This window comes from Hemiscyllium ocellatum, chromosome 7, assembly GCF_020745735.1.
Source record: "Hemiscyllium ocellatum isolate sHemOce1 chromosome 7, sHemOce1.pat.X.cur, whole genome shotgun sequence".
Taxonomy (NCBI): Eukaryota; Metazoa; Chordata; class Chondrichthyes; order Orectolobiformes; family Hemiscylliidae; genus Hemiscyllium; species Hemiscyllium ocellatum.
This window is the reverse complement of record NC_083407.1, coordinates 91,891,625-91,913,168: the sequence shown is the minus strand read 5'-3', so window position 1 is coordinate 91,913,168 and position 21,544 is coordinate 91,891,625. Positions and strand designations below refer to the sequence as shown.

Sequence of the window (21,544 nt, the reverse complement as noted above, 5' to 3'; positions counted from 1 at the left end):
AACTGCCTTCTGACAAAAATCAAGTCTAATGGACAGAACTCAGGTCTGACTTCAAGCATCAGTTATTTTCTGTAGCTATCTGAGCCACTGTAGGATGCCAGAAAGAATTATCTGTTGCAATAACCCATGTTCTACTGATAAGCTGCAATGGCGAATTTTCCAATAATTTCTAATGGAGCATTAGCTTAGAATCATTGTACTTTCAAAATATCCTTCCTGAATTGGTGAGAGGCATTTAAGTACAAAATGTGGTCATTTTAATTCATCCCTAACGTTGGTCAGCACAGTACCTGCTATTTCATAAACTGTCAGCTTGTGGAGTGGTTTCATGCAATACTGTCAATCTCAAATGCCTTCTCAACTTGACAAGGTTTCAGGCCAACTTATTTTCCCACATATCGCAAACAAAGCACTCCACGATATGTCACCTTGGTATTTATTTTTGTCCTTTGCTTACATTGCAGGCTAATCCTGAACTTGGTGCAATTTGGTCTGTGGGACAGCGTATTTGGCAAAGGGATTTTCCTGGCATTTACACTGTCATAAGCTCTCATCAATGGTCTGACACCATCCAGCCTATCATGGAGGAATTGAGAGGTAAGATCGTTATCATTGCTTCAGAATTAAAGTGTTTTCAGCAAGGACTAGGAGATGAGAAATTTAAGAAAGGAGGAATTGGTCATTCCACTGAGGAAGGATAGAGAATATGAAGTCTATAAACTGAACTTTGAAACAGCTGGTTCTGCTATAACACACATTTCTTCAATGCGAAGTGGCAACAAAGCGATTGAAGAATTTAGGCCACTATTTGTAGAACGTAAACTTTCCTTACTTGTCTTAGCTATGCCGGTTCCCTTGGTTTAAATGATGCTGCTATTACGCCATGCGGGAACAAAACTACCATGTTATATCAGAACAGACTGTAGTTTTATTTTTGCATTTCTGGTTTTGTGGAACCAAAAAAGAAAATAGCTGCTCAATGTTTTGTTGAGCCATAGGTGATTCTTGGCAGTTTGTGGAATGACTTCATTTTGTACTGTTAGTGGACCTATAACGTAGAGTAGCTTTTGTGTGTGATGTGGACTGGATAAATGCAGAGTAGGAGAAGGCCATTTGGCCCTTTGAGCCTGTTGCCATTCATTACTATCATGGATGATCATCCAACTCAATAATCAACTCCTGTTATTCCCCCATATGCATTGATCCCTTTAGTCCTAAGTGCTCTATCCAACTCTTCCTTGAAATCATGCAATATTTTGGGCTCTTAAAGTTAACACAAGAACTGCAGGTTCTGGTGATCTGTATGAGAGAGGGAAGCAGCACCGATGTGTCGTTGATGTACCAAAGAAAGAGTTGTGGGGAGGATTTCACGTATCCATTCGACCATAACTGGGGTCCACACCAGTACCCATGGCCACATGTTTGATATGTGGAAAAAGACAAGAATTGAAGAAGAGATTGTTCAAAGTTAGGGCGAACTCAGCAAGGTGGGGGCAGGTGATGGTCAATGGGTTTGGTTTAGGTCTTTTCCCCAGGAAAATGTAAAGACACCCAAGACCATCCTGATTTTGGTGGTGGTGGTGGTTGGGGGGGGGGGGGGGGGGGAGGGGAGGGGAGGGGGGGGAAGAGCAGGGAAAGCATGTAAAGAGAGTGCTTTGGTAGCAAATTCCACTGGCTCACACTCTGGGTGAAGACATTTCTCCTCATCTCTGACTGAAATTGCCCTATCCTGAATCTTTAGCTGTGACCTCTTGCCCTGGACTCCCCCACTCTCGGGAACCTGTCTAGTCCTGTTAGAATTTCAGAGTTTTCTATATACGAAGTGGTGCTGCTCATTTATTCCTCTGTAAAATGCGAGATGGATCCAACATTGCTTGAGGTGGACTTGTTATGGAGGCGATCACATGCTGGTGGGGAGTTCTGTGTGCTGCGGAGTGAGTGATCCACTGCTGGGAGTGGGTATGATGTGCTGTAGAATGGCTGATAAGCTGTACGGGTGGGTGTGGTGTGTTGGAGAGTGGCTGATGCATTGCTGGGAATGGGCTTGCTGTGCTTTCAAATGGAACTGAAGGTCTGAATGATCAATATAGGCAAATGCTGTAGAGGTTTGTGTAGTAATACACAATGAGAAATATTTGTCTGGCCTATCGGTCTATCATTTGATGCTATCAATTAGCATTTAATAGATCTTCCAAGGGAAATGCTAGCTGCATTTTATTCTTAATCCCTAGAGTTAATGAGACTAAACTGTTAGTCATTCTGTATCACAACTGGTAGGTATATGGGCTTTTGTTGCAGTTACGTAATTCATTCTCTCATCATCTCCCACTTCCCCTGCCCCGGCCACCCTCCTACACACTCCCTCTTTGCCCTTAAAGTAAACCATGTGTTTGTTCTGCTTAGTGTTGTATTAGCTTAGTCAGGGGTTTTTGAGGAAATTCCATCATTTTTTTTCTAATACTTTAAATGCAATCTGAAGTGACTAAATATACTCTAGCAGTTATGAATGATTTCCATATCTCTGCATAATGTTTACTCACACTCTGGTTACATCTCCAGCAGCTGACAGCATGATGTGCTGCAAGTAAAGTACCAAAAAAAACTTACTCATGCTGATTTTCCACCCCTTGTTATTTAATTGATTTGTTTGCTCCCTTCCTTGTGAGATTTTGATCATCCAGTGTAGTTTTTCAGCCGTTGGGGACATGTAAGTCAAACATGTAAACTCAACACGCACATAAATGTCTTACACTACCTGTTGAAAATCATGACCTATTTGTCTGTGTTTAGTGACTCCATGTTGTGCGCTGCTTAAATTTGTGTTTGGTTTAAAAATCCATCGCATTATCCCTCCCCCGTTGCCATTTCCCCACCACAATCATCATTCCCCTCACTCAATTTTGCACTTCATCCCAACACACATGCAATGCAGCCTTTATGTCATGTTGCATTGGGTATGGATTTGTGCACGTGAGCATTTCCAGACAGCAAGCAGTTGCCTGTACTTGTGGGTGTGGTCAGACACTGCCTTATCCCCTAGGTGTTTTACCTTCTTCTTGTTTGAGGAGAGTGTCGTGTTTTGTCAAAATCTCAGGATGCTGTTAACTGTACAAGTTCCATTGACTTTATGGCTTGTATGTTGAGTGGTCTTGGATCAATATCATTTTGGATCACTTTTGAGAGTGGAGAGAAATTCCCCAGAAAATTTTATTTTTCAAAATTGTTTCAAGGTTTATTTCCATGCGTGTCTGGTTGGTTAGTGATAGGTGTTAAAAATTGTGACATTGCAATGTGGAACTGGCTTGATGATTCACTTCGTTTTCAATTTGTTTTAAACTTGTATATAGCCTGATTGTCCCCAGGTTTTCTTCTCTGTATAATTCAGGTCCAGCTGCCAACATAATTTGGGTATTGTGGAATTTCATAATGCAACCAGACTGAATATGTCTGCTCTAGTGTGTGTTTGACCTAGAGTCTATGTCAAGGATTGACATGTTTTATGGAGTGCACAAGTATGCATCAAGCAGTCAAAGGTTATCACAGGAGTATAGGTTTTAGTTTAAACAGGGTAGTGCAACAATTTGAGTCCTGTTTCAGGTCCATACTTCCAATTTTGACAGTTTGTTGCACAAGTCACCACCACCTCAGGCCTGAGATAATAAATGTGGCCTTGCTCATGTCACTCACGCCAAAGAAACTAATACAGCACCTTCACTGACCTCTTTGGGCATATTAATTCAAGATGAATTCATCAGTCCAGGGCTGAGGGAGTATTTCACTGTGGGAAGTGTCCTATTTAAAGTCTATTAAATCACAGCAGATTAAAAACAAAAGACGTTAAAGATCCTGTAGCATCAAAAAAGTTCAACTAGCTCAAGGAAGAGTGAGGGAGTTAACCGTTGTGTCCTGATCATTGTTTACCTCCCTCTATGTCAAGAAAACATAGATTATCTGATCAACATCATAGTTCTGGTTGTGGGAGAGTGCTGTGTGCAAATTGGCTGCCATGTTTACTGTTAAAAAGTACTTTATTGGCTGTAAACTGCTTAGGTCCTGAGAATATGAATGGCATTATATAAATTCAAGCCCATGTTTGTTTGATAGCACAACCTAAGCAATATTGGAAGTTTAACTGTTTTAAAAAAAAATGAAATGTGCTTTGGCGAAGGTATGAGAACAGCTAAAAGTCAAACCTTTTGTTTTGTGTCCTCTCAACTGTGTCCCAAAAATGACAATACCTGATCTGTGCTGATTTTCTATACTTGAGGAAACAAAAGCTTTAGTATTCAGCTACATAAGCTGTTAGCATCCCCAAACAAAAGTAGATTTAATCTTTAAACTCATTTTGTTGTTCATCTAACCCAACTATTATTTCTTTAAAAATTCAACTCTTTCAAAAGAATGATTCGATTTGTAACACTGAAGAGTTGTACCTCATGTTTAGTTTTATTCTGTTGATTCCAACAGAAAAGCTTTGTTAGGAAAAAGACATCCATATTTTTAAATCAGTTAGCTATGTTGACCAGAGACATGTTTCTGCAAACTCCTGTCCACTCTGTAAATCTTTAATGTTGAATATACCCTAATTTAAAGCTGCATTATAAATTAAAAGGTATTTTCTAACTAATCTGTTCAGACATGTTATTACACTCCTCTAAAGCAGATAGGACTTGAACCTGAGTCTCCTGGCTCAGGTGCGGGCATTACCACTGCACCACAAGAGCTCTGCCGTTGTAAATGTACGTAAAGGCTAAATTACAATAGTACAGTACTAAAGTTTTTATTTGAGAGATGCAGGTCGCTTGCATACTACGTGTAAGTTTGCATGCATTTCGTGCAAATGCTATTGTGAGAGAAGCCTTTGAGATATGTTAGATAGTTGTTCATTTTCTCATGTGACATTTAAGTATACTAATGTTGGCAGTAGTTGACGGCACTTTCCAAACCCACAGTCTTTATCACCTGGAAAGACACGGGCAGCAGATCCTTGAACAGCACCATCTGAAAGTTTCCCTGCAAGTGTCTCATTATCCTGAGGTTGGAACAGACAGTTTGCCTTCATTGTCGGTCAACATCAGCATTGTGGGTGCACCCATGCCCCAGGGACTACAGTGGCTCATGAATAGAGCTCATTGCCACTTGCCCTAGGCTAATTAGAAATGTGCAATAAACACTAGTCTACCCAGTAATTTGAACGTGCCATGAATGAATTTCTTTTAAAAAAGAAAGAACTATTGTTTTCAGATGGATCTGTTCATTCTGTTGATCAGCAATGGGACGAACACAGAGTCTACCTCTGGACATTGTGTTGATAATGGAACGAAAGAATCAGTCACTCCTTTCAAAGTCTTCCTAAGTATTTTTCACTTGAGTGGATAAGTTGCGTTATGACGTTGCGTAACATTTCTTTGGTGTTTTACATTCATAGGATTTTTTTTTAAAGGTGGGCAGTCCAGATTGAAGCTAATTATGCAAGTTTCACAACTGTTCAATCAATTTTATTTTTGAAGATGCTACAAGACGACGTGCCTTTGGTCTTGTTGCCCAAGCGTACACATCAATTAGTGCTGACGATCTTGCTGCTTTTGTGGGACTTCCTGTGGAAGATGCTGTTAAAGGTAGTGTTTTTGTTAGTATCTCAGATTACCAAGTAAACCATGTGTTTTGTATTGGTTATTATGGATTTGCAGCTTATTGCGAACTACAGTTTTATAAGAACTGTGGCATATTAGATTAGATTAGATTACTTTTTTTAATTAGATTACTTACAGTGTGGAAACAGGCCCTTCGGCCCAACAAGTCCACATCGACCCGCCGAAGCGCAACCCACCCATATCCCTACATTTACCCCTTACCTAACACTACGGGCAATTTAGAATGGCCAATTCACCTGACCTGCACATCTTTGGACTGTGGGAGGAAACTGGAGCACCCGGAGGAAACCCACGCAGACATGGGGAGAACGTGCAAACTCCACACAGTCAGTCGCCTGAGGCGGGAATTGAACCCAGGTCCCTGGCACTGTGAGGCAGCGGTGTCTGGACTGTCTCCCTAAATATCGTGTAATAGGTTCAGTGTTTTAAATTATTTGAAGTGTAAACATTTGAGCTCCAGATGTTTTGTATTAACAATGTTTACTTAATATAAATTGTTTACCAATGTAATTTTCTGTTAAGGATATAATTAAATCATATTATGATCATCATAAATACACATCGGACTATTTGACCCATTGAGCCTCCTCCCCTGTTCAGTAAGGTCATGGCTGATCTGATTGTGGCCACAACTCCACTTTTCTGCCTTCCTGCACAACCTTTGACTGACTTGTTGGTCAAAAATCTGACTAACTCAACCTTGAATATCTATATTGACTCAAACTCTGCTGCTCTTTGTAGAAAGGAATTCCAAAATCTAATAATCTCCTGAGAGAAGAACTCTTCTACAACTCTGCTCTAAAGGGAGCAATCTCTTATTTTAAAATAAGTCCCCTCGTTCTCGATCCCCTCATGAGAAACACCCTTGAAGCACCTACCATGTCAAACCCCCTAATATCTTATCTGTTTTAATAAACTAACTCCAATAAATATACACATGATATGCTTAACTATTCTTGATAAGGCAACCTTTGCATTCTGGAATTAGCCAGGTGAAACTTCTTTGAATTGCCTCATTGCTACATGTGCAGGAATTGTCACCGATTTCAGGAGCTTGAGCAGTGACGACAGTGTACCTGCAAGGCTGAGAACTGATGGATTGTTTCTTCAAAGAGGTGGTCCCATTGCAGCCCAGGAACATGGAGGTAGAAAGGGAATTGGTAACTACAAGGCTGTCCAGGAGAATCAGAGTTTGTAGTTTTCGTCGGTTCCAACAATTTGGAAAGTAGGAGTGATGAGGGCTATAAAACAGCTCCATAGATTCAAACAGCACAAAACATGCACATTGAGTCTGCATTGACAATGGCTACCACGAGTGGTGCACTAATCCCAATCTCCTGCACTCGTCCCATTTAAATATTTTTTAAAGATTGAAAGGCAGGACCTCTGAAGCAGAATCTTTGGGTTATTTCCATTCCCAAGTGTTGATGAGTATTATTGGAATAAAGAGAATTGAGTGGTTGAACCCATAGCTAAAGCAATGGTATACCAAGGGACGAGTCAGATTTCTGAGACAAATGAATCTGTTCTGGGATGGGTCAGACCTCAGCAAAATGGATGGATGTATCTCAGCCTGACTGCAACAAACATCTTTCCAGGGAGGTTTGCTAGTACTGATGAAGCAGGCTAAAACTAGATTCACAGGGGGTTGGTAACTTGAGAGGGGGCTCAGATACAAGGCAAATCAAAATTGGTAAAAGGGAGTAGAAAAGTAGAAAGCTAAAATGAGATCAGAATAAAGAATGCTAAAACAAAGTGTTAAAGGTACACTACCTGAGTACTTGTAACATTAGCAAAAAAAAGTTATTAATTAAAGGCCACCAAACTACAGTGATAATGTTGGATATGGTATAAATCAGAAAATTTGACATGCAAGTGGTCTGGCTAATAGAGTGGTAATAGGTGACTTAAATTTACTTGTGCACTGGGGTAAACAAATTAGCACAAATGCTGTGGAGGTGAAATGCTGACCTGTATGAGATGGGTTTCTGGAGAGGTACATTGGGGAACTAGTAGAGATTGAGCTATTTTGAATGTAGAGTTATATAGTGAGATAAGGAGAGTGTGGATGCATCAGTGGTTACCTTTCAACATTCCACAGCTTCAAGAGAATGCTTTCTCTGGATTGGAAAGTAATTTTAACTCTGCTATTTAAGAAAGGAGGATGATGGAGAATGTTAGACTTTATATTATAAAGGATGCGAATACTGGGCATTTATTTTGAAAAGAATGCTAAAATTGGGCAGAGTAAATGTGGATTTATGAAAGGGATATCATGGTTAACAAATTCATTAGACTTTTTTTTTGAGGGTGTTACCTGTGGCCCTTGATAGAGGGTGACCATCGTTGTAAGTATTTGCATTTTCAGAAAGCTTTCAATGAGGTTCCACAGAGCATATGGAATTGGGAAAAATGTATATGTATAGATCTAGATAGAAAGCAGAGTACAAATAACTCATTCTTGTGATGGTGAACTGTTATAATTGCAGTACTGCAAGTGCCAGTGCTAAATCCACAACTGTTCACAATCTACAGAAATTATTTGGATGTAGGGGCCAACTGTAATCTTGTTGCTAACCCCTAACTGGATGTGGGCAACGTTCACTGTAAGTTGAGCAGCCACTGGGGAGCTCTGTGCACGTTGATTGGTGTGCCCATTTGTAACCTCTGGTTCCGGAAGTTGCTGCCATGCTGGTGGCAAGCAAAATTAGAGGGAATATTAGTTATGAGAAGAGTACAGAGGGTTCAAGCTATTGAATGGGTTCAAGCATAGCAGATGGAATAACTGAAGTTACTCACTTCTGTGGAAAAACAGAAATGTGGAATGTTTCCGAAATGGTGAAAGGCCAGGAAATGTGGAGATGCTCAATGAGATTCAGGTGTTTGTATTCATGAGTTACTTAAATTTAACATGAAGGCAAATGATATGTTGATTCCTATTAGAATGGGATTTGAATAATGGAATAAAAGCATCTTGGTGCAGTTGTATAGAGATTTGGTGAGACTTAACCAAAAGTGTTGCATCTAGTTTTCATTCCCTCTATCTAAGAATAAACAGAGAAAATGCAGTGGAGGTTCACCAGCTAGAACCCTGGGGGATGGAATTATCTTATGAGGAAAGATTGAAGAGACTGGGTTATATTTCCTGTAATCTTGAGGAGAGGTGACTTCATTGTATCTCAGAGCTTTTATAGAGCGTGACCAGGGAACATTGATTAGGTCTGGCTTTTTAAGACTATGATAGGGAGGAATTTCTTCACTTTCATCATGGTGCCAATGCTTCATGTTTCCCTCCTGGTTACATCATTTTGAGGTGCTGGATTAGTTTGAAACTTATCCCATTAAAGTCGTACCTCATGACGAAGGGAATCCTCAATGTGCAGGTGGTACTTTGTTTCCACAGGGTGGTCCCATCAATCCTACTGCATCACACAGTTGCATCTGCAACAGATAGATTAGTGGTGATGAATTCAAGCAGGTTTTGCCTCTTATTCTCCCCACAGCACCTGCTGTAGACCCAGTCTAGCCATTACGTCCTTTGGGCTCAGCCTGCTAAGCCAGCTCTCTCAGTAGAGCCACTCTTAGTGATGGGCAATGAAGAATGTCAAGAATATCAAGTCCTGACCCAGAGTACATGCTGTGCCCTTGATATCCTCAGTATTTCTTCCAGCTGGTGTTCAACAGGGAGTATGATTCCTCAGCCAAAGGAAGCGGCCAGCAGGAGATTTACTTGCTCTATTTGATCCGATGACTACAGACTCTAAGAATCCTCACGGCATTGTTCAGGAGTCCCAGAGTAACTCTCCTGACTGTATATTGTTGTGGCACCATCTCGAATGAACCTGTCCTGCCAGTGGAACCACCACTGATCCAGAATCTGGTTTCCAGCATCTGCAGTCATTGTTTTTACCTCTGCCAGTGGAACCAGATATACCCAGGGATGGTGAATTCTGAAACATAGTCTCACTCTCAAAATCATAATTCACAAGGTCAGGTAGTTGTTTTACTAACCTGTTGGACATGTCTGACAAATCTCCCCAGATTTGGTAAGGAGGACTCTGCAAGGTCAATATAGCTGAGTTTGATGTCTTTTCATTCCCTTTTCTTAGGCCTTGTGGCAGTTTGATACTACAGAGTGGCCTTTTAGGTTCATTCAAAGGCCATTTAGGAGTCAGCCAAAATTCTGTGGGCCTGAAGTCGAATGTGGTCTGTCCAGGAAAGGCTGGTAGATTTCCTTACCGAAAGATCATCAGGGAATCAGGATATATTTTCATAAAAATTGGCGATGTTTCATGGTAGCCATTAGACAGTTGTGGTGGGATTTGAACTCTTACCGCTGGGCCATTACCTGAGCCTTGGAATTTCTAGACCACTACCTCCTTAACTGGGACACCGACTGAATATCTCCACACTTCAGCTCCTGTGTGTTGTAGTTTCTAGATTCCTTTCTTGGACCCTGCGTTTCTTTTTATAAAATGCCAGAGCACCCCCTCCTCATCCCTGCACCAAATTCACTAATTTCAGCACTTACCTCACTTCACTAGCATCACGCAACTTACTTGAGTTAAAATCAAGTTATAGTTCAGTTTCTTTTCAAGATAATTGTTTAGGTGTAGATTGGAGCTGGTTTTCAACTCGTGTATGTAATTATAAGGTAACTGTTCCGTGGTTTGTGGATTTTCAACTCTGCAAACTAATTGTGAAGTAGTGTACTGTGAGCTAGATTGTGAGGCATAAAGGCAAGCTGTGCCAGATAAATGGTCTCTGGGTTTATAGAGTTTGAGACTTTTATAAAAATTACAGTACCTCAGGCCAAATGTGGCATTACATCAAGTGTTGGTGCAAACAGTATGTCATGTCCATGCAGGGGAACATGAGGGTCTGGAAATTAGGCAGTGTTAATTAAATTATTCAACATCAGAATTTAGATTTTGTTGAGCTGTGACCATTTAGCGCTTATAGATGTTTTAAAAGCTATTAATTTTAAATGTATGGGAATTGCTCATTTACTCGTAATACAACATAATTTTCAGGCTTAATTACAGGAATTGTGATTTCTTGTTACAATTCATCAGTACTGTTTATGATGTTGAAACCATGTAATCCTTTACCTTAGGCTATTATCAGATTATGCAATTGCAAAACTCCAGATTTTATTCTGCATTTGCTTTTATAAATCTTAGCTTCTCATTCAGATGGATTGCCTTTCCTTGTTCCCTATCTCATAAACTCCCTTCTCTCTCTGCCCTCTGCTCCCACCCCTCCCACTCTCTTCCCCCTTCCACTCTTGCCTGCTTGAATTCCCTGGGCTTCCCCTTCATCCATTCTCTCTGCTTCTACTCTCCTCCCTGGTTGTCAATGCAAGGAAAGTTCTTATGCAGCCAAGCCGAGAAGGATTGCATAGAAATCATTGCCAGTCTTCTCCAGAGCTTCACTTATGTTCCCCCTCCAGCGATCTAAGTGAGGAGCCCTGCAGCTGAGCAAAATGGTTTATTAGTAGTCGTTTTTCTGAGCAAGGTATCCATTTCTCTAGGAACCTGCTGCATAATACTGCTGATAGTCCAGGATTTGATTTCCATTGGACCACTTGCTTTGTGTGGGTGCTATTTGAAAACAGTCCTCAAGTCAGTATTTACCCGTTAGCGTTACTAGAGGAACATTACGTGTGTTAGTCTCCAGTGAACTAATGGAAGCATGGAAACCTAGTTGGCAGGAGAGTTATATTAAGGGTGGTCTCATTGATATTGAGAGTCTGGACTTTCAAAAGATATTTGATAAAGTGGGCTTATAAACAAAACTGAAACCTGAAGATTAAAGGGACTTTGGTAGTATGGATGAAAAGGTTTCTGGACCAAAAAGAAAGCTTTAATTGGTTGTGTTTCAAACTTGAAGGAAACTGCATATTGCAAATCCCCAACCCCCTGCCACTTGTTGAAACATTTCAGGATCTTTAGATTTGCTAATAGAAACATAGTAAGTATAAAAGTGACAATGTTATGCTAAATCTTTATTCACTTGCAGAGTCTTCATGGACTCAAGACACTAAATGGCTGTCTCCTATGTTATAATTGTTCTGTGTATAATAGAACATAGGAAAGTACAAAGCAGAACAGGCCCTTCGGCCCACGATGTTATGCCGAGGATTATTTCTAATCTAAAATAAAATAACCTAACCTACGCACCCCTCAACTCACTGCAGTCCTTGTGCATGTCCAGCAGTTGCTTAAATGTCCCTAATGACTCTGCTTCCACCACCACTGCTGACAATGCATTCCATGCATTCACAGCTGTCTGCGTAAAGAACCTCTGATGTCTCCTCTATATCTTCCTGCTAATACCTTAAAATGATGACCCCTCATGTCAGTCAATCCTGCCCTGGGGAAAAGTCTCTGGCTATTGACTCTATCCAAGCCTCTCATTACCTTGTATACCTTGATCAGGTCACCTCTGTTCTTCCTTCTCTTCAGAGAGAAAAGTCCGAACTTAGTCAATCTCTCTTCGAAAGACAATCCCTCCAGTCCAGGCAGCGACCTGGTAAACCTCCTTTGCATCCTTTCCAAAGCCCCTCTTTCTTTTCCTATAACATGTAGGAACAACTGAAACTAAATTATATGTTTGAGACGTTTAAAACACAATACAGTTGCTTATAAAAATGTCCTTTTTTATGGTATTTTTCCATCTGTCCAGTGTTCAATCTAGTTTCCCTTCTATTCTACTTGCAGCTGTATTAGAACAGGGGTGGCAGGCAGATCCATCCACTCGAATGGTTGTACCCAAAAAGGCAGGTAGGTGGTGCTGTTGCTCAACCTTTTTTTAAAAAAGCATGTTGCAGTGTAAAAAAACTCACCTTGCAGCGAACGGAAAGATTTCTTTCGACTTTGCATGTAAATCATTTTCCCCTAAAGCAAGCTTTGACAGAAATCGTCTGGTTTAGCTTAAAAAGCCTTTTAAGTTCCATCTGCATCTGATTGCATCTCCAAACAGCATTTTTTTTGTTTGCCTTGCTTCCTGGAGTCACATTTCATGGGTTGGCTGTAAAGAAATCCAATGAGAAAGCCACTGTCTCCAGTTTACATAGTGACTGTAGTGCAACTTTTGAAAGTAGCCTTCTATCAAATGGTTTTAATTGTGTTGATAGATTTTCTTTCTGCATCCGTGTGAGTGCAGTTGACCAGATGTTTTGCACGTGTAATTAAATTAATGATTGCGTCGGGATACTTTTCCCCCAGGATAAAGCAAAACAAATGACAACCAACATGGAAGTCAAAGGAACTTTGTTGTGCTTGATTTGCCTTTTCCCATTTATCCTGAGCATCTGCTGCTCTGTGAGCTTGGACTATTTAAGCTGAACACCTGGGGGAGAAAGAAGTGGCCTAATGCATTAATTTAAACCACACATTGATGCAAATATTACGATTTACAATGTGTAAGGTGATTCATTTGCTTTTCTCTTTGTAATTTTTACAGAGCCTCCCCCAGTACCACAGATTCCTAATGAACAACAGTTGGCCAGACTGACTGACTACGTGGCCTTCCTTGAGAACTGACAAACTACCACCAAGTGAGAGAGAGAGAGAGACCAAACTCAGGCTGTCAGTTTCTTATTCTGCGAATGACAGAGACCAGCGGAATTTTGCTGTCTTGACTAAAAGGAGACTTTAAAAGCTGTTCTTGAATGTTCGTGTAAATATCAATGTCACTAAATTAAAAAGAAAACCCTCTCCAGGGACTTCTAGTATTTTTCACAAAGCATTTTTATTTTACTCTCACTGACCTTAGGAAAAGTCAACTAAATTCCACCCACATTATGGATCCTAAAACATCCTGCTTTGCTTTGAGTTTATCCAGTGATTTTGGACTGTTTATTCATAAGCAAACATAAGTCTGCATAACGCAGCTGTGCACAGGATCTTTTGTTAGCTTCCTTTCTTCAGGCAGTTTGAGCTTTTAGCAATGTACAATAGTAATTCTTAAGGGTTGTCTTTTCTGTGGCTGTTAGCATTGGTTTCGGGGTAATATGTTTCCCTGAACACTAATGAAGTGGGCCTTAAGTTCGGGGAAAAAAATCGAGAGTTGAGTTCTGATTTATATCTTTTGTGAAGGCGTTAAAGGGAATGCAGAAATGATTCATGGGAATGCTAGAAGAGTTGTGAAACTTAATTTGTGTACTTAGATTAAAGAAACAGGGATTATTTTCTTTAGACGAGAAAAGATTTGGAGGAGATTCTTTAACGGTGTTCAAATTTGCGAATGTGAAAGCTCTTACTGGTGACAGGACAGAGAACGGGCCACGGTTTTAAGCTAATTGGCGTCCGAAGCGAAGAGGACATGGGTAAAAAACATTTTAATGAAATGAGTGGTTAGAATCAGGAATGTACTTCCTGAGAGTCTGCTGGAGGCAGGTTGAGTCAAAGTATTCAGGAAGGGAATAGAATTGTTATCTGAAAAGGAAGAAAAAGCAAGGCTGCAGGGAGAAGGCTGGGAATGGCACAAGATGAATCGTTCTTGTGGTGCTGGGTCCGTTTTGTGATTAGCAATAGGTTGTGTGTGCGTAAATGAAGCTTAAATCTTAAGAAAGGGAGGTAGTATTGAAATGTTACTTCAAAATGTGTAAGAGATGTGATTGAAACAAAAGCAAGGTACTGCAGGCGTTCAAAATCTGAAATAAAATCGAGAATGCTGGAAGCATTCAGGTTAGGCATCTTCTTGTGGTGAGAGAAACAGAATTACTGTTTCAGCTTAATGAACTCTCATTGGATAATGTTAGAGGAGACAAGGTCATATTCTCCATTGAGAGCACTGGATTGTGAACAACAAGCCCCAAATCTGTGAATTATACAAAAATGCTGTAGCAATGAACACTCCGCTCCCAGTTTAGAATGAATTAGGGCACCATTGATGTCGTTGGAGGCGTTTGGACGGTTTAAACAAAAGAGGATGACAATAAAAACCAGATAATGGAACCCGGAAACCAAGTCATCTATACCCTGGAAGAATGGAGTGAGTTTGACAATGCAGTAGACATGGCAAGTAAACCATTGCATTCTATATCTGAATTAGGAACTTCCTGGTGAGATTTATATGTTGTTTTGCTAAAGAGGTGGGGCTGTTATTGTATATTCAAAAAGAATTAGGGGCTATATTGTTATACACATCAGTCACTGTGCACTGTTCAGTGTGCTGGGCAACATTATACCAGTCCTTCACCCACATGGAGAGCTGCAAAAACTACACTCCCTGAAACCCCAACATTTTAGTCTATAAGTCATAGTCACGGAAGCAGACCTTTCAGTCCAACTTGTCCATGCTGACCACATATCCAAACCTAATCTAGTCCCATTTGCCTGCACTTGGCCCATATCCCTCTATAACCTTCCTATTCACAGATCCATCCAGATGCTGTAATTGTACCAGCCTGCACCACTTCCTCTGACAGCTCATTCTATACACACACCACGCTCTGCATGAAGATGTTGTTCGTTGGGTCCCTTTTATATCTTTACCCTCTCGCCCTAAACCTATGCCCTCCAGTTCTGGACTCCCCGACCCTAGGGAAAAGACTTTGTCTATTTGTCCTATCCATGCCCCTCATGATTTTATAAAACTGAGGTCACCCCTTAGCCTTCGCTCTAGAGAAAACAACCCCAGCTTATTCAGCCTCTCCCTATATCTCTCATCCTCCAACCCTGGCAACATCCTCATAAGTCTGTTCTGAACCTTTTCAAGTTTCACAACATCCTTCCGATAGGAAAGAGATCAGAATTGCACACAATATTCCAAAGGTGGCCTAACCAACATCCTGGACAGCCACAACACGACCTCCCAACTCCTGTATTCAATGCACTGACCAATGAAGGAAAGCATACCAAACGTCACCTTCACTATCCTATCTATCTGCGACTCTATTTTCAAGGAACTATGAGCCTGCAGTCTAAGGTCTTTGTTCAGCAACAAAGGTTCCCTAGGACCTTTCAGACATCTGGGAGCCACAAGTCATTCTTTTGCCATTCATATATTTACAGAATATCTTTGGCAAATAAAATCAATGAAAATCCAAAATAAAATCTGTGCTGTATCATCTGTGATTCTATAGTAAGAACCATTAAAACATCTCGGGAGCATTGTTGTAACTTTACTTTCAAATTGTGTGTGGTGTGGGGCTAGGGAACCAGTTTAATAATTTGTCTACATTAAGGTGAGGAATGTCAGCACTTGTGACAAATCTACACTCAAAATGACATTGGACAAATTATTGAAAAAGGTTTTGTGACCGTTGATTATCAATTAGATTAGATAACCTACAGTGTGGAAACAGGCCCTTCGACCCAACCAGTCCACACCTGACCCTCCGAAGATTAACTCACCCAGACCCATTTCCCTCTGACTGATGCACCTAACACTAAGGGCAATTTAGCATAGCCAATTCACCTGGCCTGCTCATCTTTGAACTGTGGGAGGAAGCCGGAGGAAACCCACGCGGACACGGGGGGAATGTGTAAACTTTACACAGACAGTTGACCAAGGCTGGGATTGAACCTGAGACTCTGGTGCTGTGCTAACCACTGAGCCACTGTGCTCCCCAAAGGGCATTTGGCATATAATCCGAAAGGGTGGATTGTATCTGATTAACTTATTGCTTCCTTTCAGAAATTAACACTCAACACCGATATTAGATGTAGTCTGCATGGATTTTACCAAGAACTTTGACACGGTCCCATGTGATTAGTCAGTAAGTTTTAAAAACACATGAATCAAAGGAAAATAGTCCATTAAGTCTAAAATTAGTTCAGTGGCAGAAAGCAAAGAGTACATGTAATCGTAAGAATAAAACAAGCATTTTTCTGACTGGAAAGCTGTGTTCAGTGGGGTTCTGCAGCCTTAGCATTGAATCCCTTTACTTTTTGTGATTTATGTCAATAATTTAGACTGTAATGTAAGGGACGATTCGGAGGTTTGCACATGGCCATGTGGTTAATGAGGTAGAAAGCTTAGATTATAAGTTTGCTCACTGAGCTGGCAGGTTTGTTTTCAGATGTTGCATCACCATGCTAGGTAACATCATCAGTGAGCCTCCAGTGAAGCACTGGTGTTCTGTCCTGCTTTCTATTTATGTATCTTGGTCTGTTATGGTGGGTGATATCATTTCTGGTTCTTTTCTTAGAGGTTGGTAAATGGGGTCCAAATCGATGTGTTTGTTGCTGGAGTTCTAGTTTGAATGCCAGGCCTCTAGGAATTTTTGTGCATGTCTCTGTTTAGCCAATCCTAGGATGGATGTGTTGGCCCAGTCGAGGGGGTGTCCTCCTTTGTCTGTATGTCAGGATGTTACCCAGCGTGTAGTGACAAAACATCGGAGAACAAACCTACCCCCAGCTCACCGAGCAAACTTACAACCTGAATCTCAACCTGAGCTAGAAATCTTCTCAAAAATCGTATGTAGAAATCTGTTCACTGTAGGGAGCTATCAATGTTCAGGTCAATTGAAAAGAATTCAAACCAAAAGTGCACCAGTGCATTTAGGGAAGAAAAACAAGGCAGAGATAACACAGTAAATAGGGTACTGAGAAGTGAGGAGCAGCAGAACTTGAGTGCATGTTCACAGGTCCCTAATGTTACCAGGATAGGTGGGTAAACTGGTTTAGAAGGCATATTGAATATTTCATTGGCTAAAGTGCACAGTTTAAGAGCCGAGGTGATTAGGGTAGACCCCTACGAAATACAATTTACACCACAGCTTGATTACTGCTGTGTACAGTTCCGGTCAATACATTCCAGAGGGGTTGGGAGCCCTGAGAGAGGATACAGAGGTTCATAATGATGTTGCCAAGAATAAAGAATTTTGCTCTTTAGGATAGGCTGGTTTCCTGGAAAAGGGGAGACTACAAAGTAATTGAATTTTACAAAATTGGGCTGAGGTGGGACGGATAAGAAGGATGTAAAAGTCTATCAATAACCAAAGTTAGTTGAGTCATAGAGATATACAGTACAGACCACCTATTGCGTCCAACTCATCCATGCCGACCACATATTCTAAATAAATCGAGTCCTAAATGGCCTGTGTCCCCCTCAACCCTTCATATTTGTTTCCCATCCGGGAGCCTTTTATACTAGTTTCCACCACTTCCTCTGGCACCTCATTCCATATACACACCCTCTGCATGAAAAAAAATTGTCCCCTTATAAAGTTTTACCTTCTCTCCTTAAACCTATACCTTCTAATTTTGGACCACCCCAAGGAAATAACCTTGTCTGTTCACCCTGTCCGTATTTCTTCATGATTTTCTAAACCTCTATAAGGTCACACCTCATTCTGATACTCCAGTGAAATAGCCCCAGTCTATTCAGCCTTTCCCTATCACCCAACCCCTCTGACCCTCACAACATCCTTGTAAATCTTTTCTGAACCCTTTCAATTTTCACAACATCCTTCCTAAGGCAGGGAGACAAGAATTGGACGCAGTATTCCAATAGTGGCCTAACAAATGTCTTGTACAGCTGCAGCATGACCTCCCAACTTCTATATTCCATGCACTGACCAGTAAAGGCAAGCATACCAAACACTGCCTTCACTATCCTATCTACTTGTGACTCCACTTTCAAGTAACTATGAAGCTGCACTCCAAGGTTTTTTTTTCAGCAACACTCTCAGAACCTTACCTTAAGTGTATAAGTCCTGCATGGATTTGCCTTTCCAAAATACAGCACCTAACATTTATCTAAATTAAACTCCATCTGCCACTCCTTATTGGCCTATCTGATCAAGTCCTGTTGTACTCTGAGGTAACCACCTTCGATGTCCATTACGCCTCCAATTTTGGTGTTATCTGCAAACTTACTAACCATAACTCCTATGTTCACTTCCAAATCATTTTGTATAAATGATGAAAAGCAGTGGAGCCCAGCACTGAATTTTGTGACCCACCCCACCACTGGTCACAGGCCTATAGTCTGAAAAGCAACCCTGCTCCACATATTTAATGTAATTGGAAGAAGAATTAGAGGGAAGTTTTTAAAAAGAGTTTTCACCCAAAGGATGGTGTTGATCAAGGACTCAATTCCTGAAGACTTGGATACATACTTGAAGTGACATAACCTATTGGACTATGAACCAAGAGCTAGAAAATGGGTGGTGAGCCAGAAGACAACCTTTGTCATAGCTTTTGTACGTAAGGAGCCTACTTTGCTTATTGTATCTCTGCCTCGTTTTTCTGATCAACCTGTTCAGGGATATTACTATGCACCTCTGACGCAGGTGGGACTTGACCCAGGCTTCCTAGCCCACAGGTAGAGACACTACTACTGCACCACAACAGCCGCCCTCATTTGTAAGGCCATCTAATGAATCCCATTCGCCTGTTCTTTTCCTGACATACTTTTTCCCTACAAATATTTATCAGATTCTCATTCAAATGTTAATATTGAATCTGCTTTCAGGCAATGCAATCCAGAAAATGATAATTGGCTGCCTTTTTAACAAAAAACACATTTGCCCACATTTACTTATGTTTTATTTCCCTTCTCAATGATAATAGTTCATCAACTTAATGAAAACTATTCATGGTTTAGAGCACCAGCTCAGCTCTGGTATATCTGATAGAGGGCAACTTTCCATATAATAAAGCTTAGTTTCCTAGGCTTTGTTAATAGACTGCAAGATGTTTTGAAGCAAAGGAAAAGGACAGGAAAGATAATGAAAGTAGTTCTAAAGATGGAGAACCTCACTTACAAAGAGAGTTTGGAGATGGTGGCTATTTTTTTCTTGGAGCAGAGAAGATTGAGAGGAGAATTGATTAGGGTATTCAAGATCATGAAGGGTCTGGACAGGGTACTAGGCAGAAAATGTCTCCACTCCAGAGAGGATTGATAACAGAGAACACAAATTTAAGGTAATCGGTGAACGAAACAATGGCGACATGAAGAAAGACCTATGCAGTGGGTAGCCTGGATCTGGAATGCACTGCCTGAGAGGGAGGTGAAGGCAGGTTCAATTGAAGCGTTCAAAAAGCAATTTGCCAGTTTGTGAACAGGAAGAATGTGGAGAAAGCAAGGCAATGGCAATTAAATCGTTCATTCCAATTGCCAATTGCTACTTCTTTTGTTGTAAGAATTCTGTGAAGATCAAGTCCAGCTCCTCTAGTCTCCCCAAACAACTTACATGCCTCTTTTCCAGTAGCATTCTAGAATTCTCTTTTGCCCCCTCTCCAAAACTTTGACAATCTTCCTAAAGTGCAGTTCCCAGAACTTAAGACAGTAGTCCAACTGAGGCGCAACCAGTAAACAAAGATTCCGTGCAGCTTGCTTTTCTTAATAAAACAAAAGATCTATTTTTTAAAGAGTCTTCTCAATTTTTAAATTTTGTGTATGTAGACATAAGTTACTGTTCCTGCTTAATCATTGTACTTTTTGGGGTACAATGGCATATATTAAAGGACTAGAGGCCCAAACTATTGAATTAGAGACACAAGTTAAAATCTCTCAGAAATGGGAATTTAAATCTATTTATCTAACTGAATTCTGCAATTAAAGGCTACAATCAGTAATAGTATCTATCATATTAATGCATTGTTGTAAGAAACAGAAACTAAAATAGTGAAAGAACCTTGCTTTCTTTACCTGATCTAGGGCCCATGTATTCAGGCCCAAGCAACATGGTTAACTCTAAACTGTTTTCTGGAACAGCCCAGAATATTACACCTGTAATATTCAGAATGACTGATGTACCATGTTTTCTACGGCAGTTCCAAAGATACTAATTAGGAACAGGAAGCTCGGCTATTCAGTAAGGTCAGAGCTGATCTGATTGCTTCACATTCTTGCTTGTACTCATAAATTTCACTTCCTATCCCGAACTCCCTTTGTTTATTAAGTAATTCTCCATATCTGTTTTAAGTATTTTTGAAGAACTCTGCTTTCATTGCCACTTTGCTTGAGCTTCTCTGCCTAACAACTCCACCCCCCACCCCGTTCAATTAGACCATAGCTGATCTTAATGTAATCTCAACTCCACATTCCTCTCTACCCTTGATAACTCTTCATACCCTTGATTTTCCAGATTCGACATGTCTAACCCTTAAAAATATGCAAAGACTATGCTTTTTTAAAAAAAACGATATTGAGGAAAAAGAGTTCCAAAGCCTCAACTCTCTGAGGAGGAGTAAATAATTCTCGTCACGGTCTTAAATCAGCAGTCTTTATTTTTAAACAGTGGCTTCTATATTATCTCACAACAGGAAATATCCTTTCCATATGCATCTTAAATCTCTCAGCTGTATGTTTAAAGCACATTGTCTGTTGCTGTTCCAAACTCCAGTATATACAAACCTACCTGTCCAACTTTCCCTGATAGACAACCTGCTTTCTGTCTCCCTCTTTGAATAAATGAGTTATATCAAGCAATCTCCAATCTAATGGGACTTTCTCTGAATGTGGGGAGTTTTGAAAACTTAAACCCAGTGTATTAATTATCTGAGATGGGCAATAAATTCTGGCCATGTCAAAAATGTCCATTCACTGAGTCATAAAAAGAAAACCAGTCTCTCTTCATTCTTTGTTGTTCCTCCAGGATTCTCTTTATTAAACTTCCTTTGCAACGTATCTCCCTGTTTTGTCTCAATGCTGCTGCTGCTATCTACGTCAGTGTGCATTTCTGAGTTTTGTATTACCATTGTATATACCTAATGCACAAAGAACAATAGTTCTACTCTCCACTCCCTGAGATGCACCAGTGTATAATTCTCTCCAATCTAAAAAATCACTAATTAGCACTGGATTCTGCTTTGTATCCACATTGCTACATTCTTTTTTATGGGTTTTATCAATTCTAACAACTTTAGTTTCTCATATGTTAGCAAATGCCTTTTGGAGATCCAAATGCATGACATTAATTGTACAAA

The 21,544-nt window shown here is 40.4% G+C and overlaps 1 protein-coding gene across 1 annotated transcript in view; it reads left to right on the top strand.

The window, feature by feature from the left end:
* Nucleotides 1-13,403, top strand: part of cops8 (COP9 signalosome subunit 8) — a 35,280-nt gene extending 21,877 nt beyond the window's left edge. The window contains exons 4-7 of the mRNA XM_060828050.1: nucleotides 465-597; nucleotides 5,511-5,618; nucleotides 12,377-12,439; nucleotides 13,122-13,403. Coding sequence (XP_060684033.1) covers nucleotides 465-597; nucleotides 5,511-5,618; nucleotides 12,377-12,439; nucleotides 13,122-13,201 — 384 coding nt within the window. The 3' untranslated portion in view covers nucleotides 13,202-13,403. The remainder of the gene's footprint in view (nucleotides 1-464; nucleotides 598-5,510; nucleotides 5,619-12,376; nucleotides 12,440-13,121) is intronic.
* Nucleotides 13,404-21,544: the final 8,141 nt, after the last annotated feature.